This window comes from Triticum aestivum, chromosome 6B (assembly GCF_018294505.1).
Source record: "Triticum aestivum cultivar Chinese Spring chromosome 6B, IWGSC CS RefSeq v2.1, whole genome shotgun sequence".
NCBI lineage: Eukaryota > Viridiplantae > Streptophyta > Magnoliopsida > Poales > Poaceae > Triticum > Triticum aestivum.
Window position 1 is genome coordinate 556,332,402 of NC_057810.1, and position 4,437 is coordinate 556,336,838.

A 4,437-nucleotide genomic window follows, 5' to 3' on the forward strand; every position below is an offset into this window, starting at 1 on the left:
CCGTCGAGCCCCGGCGTCTCCCGCCACCGCGCAGCACCGTGTCGAGCTTGCCTTGTTCCGCTGTGTCCTCTACTCCGGCTGGATCCGCCATGTCCGGTGAGTTCATCCCCCTCCCCCCTCCTTCCTCCTATCTCTCCCTTCCCTCTCTAATCTCCTGTCTTGAATTATCTTCTTTTGTAGCAGTAGAGGAGCGGGTGGGGAAGCACCAACCAAGGCCATGTCATGGAGGTTCTGCTCAGGCAACCCTGCACTGCTTGCAGCCGACGCCATGGAGGTTCTCTCTCCCCTCTTCTACTATCTTTCTCTGTCTTGCAGCTCCTGACGTGCTTCACTTTGATTTGGAGTACAACTCCTACTGTTGTTGTTGTAGAGGATAGGTTGGCAATTACTTTGATTTTGGAGTACAACTCCTACTTTGATTTTGGATTACTTGTAACAAGCTTGTTCAAACAACTTCTTTGTTAAATAGCCACGAACAGAGTCAATTATTTTTGCAATTTGTTCCATGGATGGGAGTAATTGGTTGTAATGCATCTTCTTGTGGTGTGGTGTTTCAGTTTGATACTACTATGCTTTCTGGTGGTACTTGGTAGTACCTACACATTAAAGTTTAGTTGATTCAGGAAAACTTAACTTGAGATTTTCTTTCTTATGATTTACTAATGAAACCTTGATTCTTGAATCTTGATGTAGGTATCCAAACCTCAGAGGACTACATGTTCTATGCCATCTCGGCGGAGTACCCTGAGTTCAGCAACAAGGAGAAGACACTCGTGCTGCAGTTCACGGTGAAGCATGAGCAAAAGCTTGTCTGCGGTGGTGGTTACATCAAGTTGCTCGGAGGTGATGTTGACCAGAAGAAATTTGGTCATGTTATATTTATTAGAATATACTGAGTACATTCTGAACCCCCTAATGTGACACAAGTTATATATGCACATGCTATTGTTTAAGTGTTGCTTGTGTATGGTAAATGGGTTGAGCACCCACCGCTGTTTGATGCTATTGTGTTTAGGATTATATTCCTCTATGCGTGTAATCTCCATACCATGATCAAGCACACGCACACGGTTGATAAGCATGGAATGATTACTACTAATTAATGAAGTGAGCAGACTTCTTAACATAAAGGAAGATATGTCTGTTGTTCTAATAGTGTTCCTGATCTGACCTCATACACCTTTGTTTTAGTAATATAAACAAATAAAATAAGATTGTTTGCATACAATAAGATTGGTGATGCTGGATGTAGTGACTGTGATCTACTGCTACACGTGCTACTGCCAGTAGTGCTTGTGATTTTGTTTTGCTCTACCAACTGTGGATTAATTCCCTGGTCACTACTAAGTAGGTGATGCTAGTGTTTAAGTTTCTATACTACTATTTATACTGCTGTTATTCCGTCGGTGTTATGCATATAGGTATGGGATAAAGTACTTTATTTGTATGGTTATAGTGCTTGTCACTCCATAGGTTATAGTGATTCTAGCACTGTGTACTAGTAGAAATTTAATCTAATGACGACGGAACATGCTCTCTTTTCTTTATGCTGTGTTAGGATACCGTAAACGTAGGCCACCGACAATCATACCATAGTCTCAGTCAGTTCATTTTCTCTATGGGGAATGAATTCTTAGCTGCTGCAAGTTTGGCAAATAGACACCGTACTCGTTTTTCTGTGTAAACATAGTTAGCACCTCTGGTTTTGAAGTAGTTCCTTACTTACCTCTGTGTAAACTGAATTTGGTTCAGTTAAAAAACTGCACTACCTGACAGTTTTGGGCAGCGAGCTTCTAACTAAAAAACGAGTTCATTATGCTCATAATTTCAAGTTGGCCTCTACATATGAGTTGTAAAGCATGTTCTAAGGTTTCTGTAGAGTGCTTATTTGCTTTGTTTGGATGTACGGTTTGAGAGCAGCCGTCTATTTAGTTTGCTGTTCAGAAATATAGTATAGTTTTTAAAAGCAACCAATTCATGATAAGACTTGGTGAGGCTGATGCACATAGCTACTTTAAAAGTACCTTGTTAACAGTGTTGAGGACAAGCTAAATCCTGTATCAGGGTCCTGTTCTTGTAAACATTATGTAAAGCTAAAATTCTTCCATGTCTTGCTCTTTTGCTGGTGCCACTATACATGTTAGATTGCTAGATGTACTTGTTTCCATCTCAAATTACTTGGGTGTCATTCATATGTACATAAGATAATTGTACTGCAAAAAGATCTTTTATATAAATTCTGTTGGCTAACTTTCCATCTCAAATTACTTGTTTCCATCTCATGTGCCTTTAGTTTTTATTTTAAAAGTATTCGTGTAATATTTCTTATATCAGTGACATACTTTTTGTTCTCTTTTGAATGCCCAGATGTTTTGCATCAGCCTGTCATTGCTAAGGAAGAAGCAGTACTTGAAGAAGCAGACTACATGTTTTCTTGTTGTGAAGCACTAGATAGTTCTATTTATTCTTTCATGTTCTAGAGTATTTCAGCAGCTGAATGCTTGAATACGTAATGTTGTAGGTTGCTTGGATCTGTATAAAATACGGATGTGATGGAAATTTGTAGAATGTGAGTTTTGAGATATTTCTGTAATATTCAGCTAATTGGTGGTGATTCATATTGTTATTCAAACTGGTTTGAAAATGTTCGTTAAATGGGCTGGAGTTGGACCTTAAAGAGGCCAAGGATCAAATTATATTGGACAAATATTTTGGGCAAAAAATGAAACAAAAATAAATGAATGTGGATTGGACAGGAAAGAAAAAGCCTGAAAAATATTGGGCTGGACTCATTTGGTTAAACATAATTTGGGAGAATAAAAAGATAAAAAGGCCGAAATGTTGGGCTTGGCCCATGTAGCTACCGAAAATTAACAAGAAAAAATACATTAAAAGGCCGAATTGTTGGGCTAGGCCCATGTAGAAAATCGAATTGGACCGGGCTGAATCTTGTGCCACATCAGATTGCCACGCTGGATGCCTACGTGGCCTGGGGAGGTTGCTAGCAACCAAAACGCCACAATGGACATATTTTGGTCATAAACGTCCACGACCTTCTCACAGAGAAGGTCTCTATAGCAGTTAACGACCCTCAGCTTTTGACCTTTTGTTTTTGGTCAAAAAAAGGTCGCAAATGAAAAACCATGACCTTTCAGTGACCAATAGTCAAGGTCACAAGTTGACATATTTCTTGTAGTGGAGATGCCTCTCCGATACTCGGAGTGACAAATCCGAATCTCGATCTATGCCAACTCAATAAATACCTTCGGAGATACCTATAGAGCATCTTTATGATTACCCTGTTACATTGTGATGTTTGATAACACACAAGGTATTCCTTCGGTATCCGGGAATTGCATAATCTCATAGTCGAAGGAATATGTACTTGACATGAAGAAAGCAATAGCAATAAATTGAACCATCATTATGCTAAGCTAACGGATGGGTATTGTCCATCACATCATTCTCCTAATGATGTGACCCGTTATCAAATGACAACACATGTCTGATACGTCTCCAACGTATCTATAATTTATGAAGTATTCATGCTGTTATAGTATCATTCTTGGATGGTTTACAATCATTTTATAGCAACTTTATATCATTTTTTGGGTCTAACCTATTAACCTAGTGCCCAGTGCCAGTTGCTGTTTTTTGCTTGTTTTTTACATCGCAGGAAATCAATATCAAACGGAGTCCAAACACCGCAAAACTTTTTGTGGATTTTTTTGGACCAGAACACATCCAATGGGCGCTCCCAGGCGCTCCCCGGTGGGTTGTGCCCACCTCGGTGGCCTCCTACACCCCTCTTTGCCCTATAAATCGTTAAATATTCCAAAAACCCTCGCCGGAGAACCTAGATCGGAAGGTTCGCCGCTGCAAGCCTCTGTAGTCATCGAAAACCAATTGGGGGGCCGTTCCGGCACCCTGCCGGAGGGGGAGATCATCACCGGTGGCCATCTTCATCATCCCGGTGGCCACCACGATGAGAAAGGGGTAGTCCACCCTCGGGGCTGAGGGTTTGTACCAGTAGCTATGTGCTTAATCTCTCTCTCTCTCTCTCTCGTGATCGATCTTCACGTATCATGGGCTTTGTTAACATAGATGGATCATATGATGTATGTCCCCTCTCTACTCTTGTTGTGATGAATTGAATCTTTACCCTTTGAAGTTTTATCTTGTCAGATTGAATGTTAAGATCTGAGAACACATGATGTATGTCTTGCGGTATGAATATTTGAGGTGACAATGGGGTATCATATTGATTCACTTGATGTATGTTATGGCACTCAACTTGCGGATTCCCTATGTGACATTGGGGTAATCTGTGAATAGGGGTTGATGCACATTTTTATTATCTGTTCTCTGATGGAAACTTTGGGGTCTTCTTGTAGTTCTTTGTGTGGATTGAATATTATGATCATTAAGTTGTTTGAT

General features: G+C 40.3%; 1 protein-coding gene across 1 annotated transcript; it reads left to right on the forward strand.

Moving 5' to 3' along the window:
- Positions 1-694: 694 nt before the first annotated feature.
- On the forward strand, positions 695-2,514 carry LOC123134408 (calreticulin-like). Its single transcript, XM_044553670.1, has 2 exons — positions 695-843; positions 2,368-2,514. The coding sequence occupies exons 1-2, from the start codon at positions 717-719 to the stop codon at positions 2,478-2,480; spliced, it is 240 nt and encodes a 79-aa protein (XP_044409605.1). The 5' UTR covers positions 695-716; the 3' UTR covers positions 2,481-2,514.
- The last annotated feature ends 1,923 nt before the right edge of the window (positions 2,515-4,437 follow it).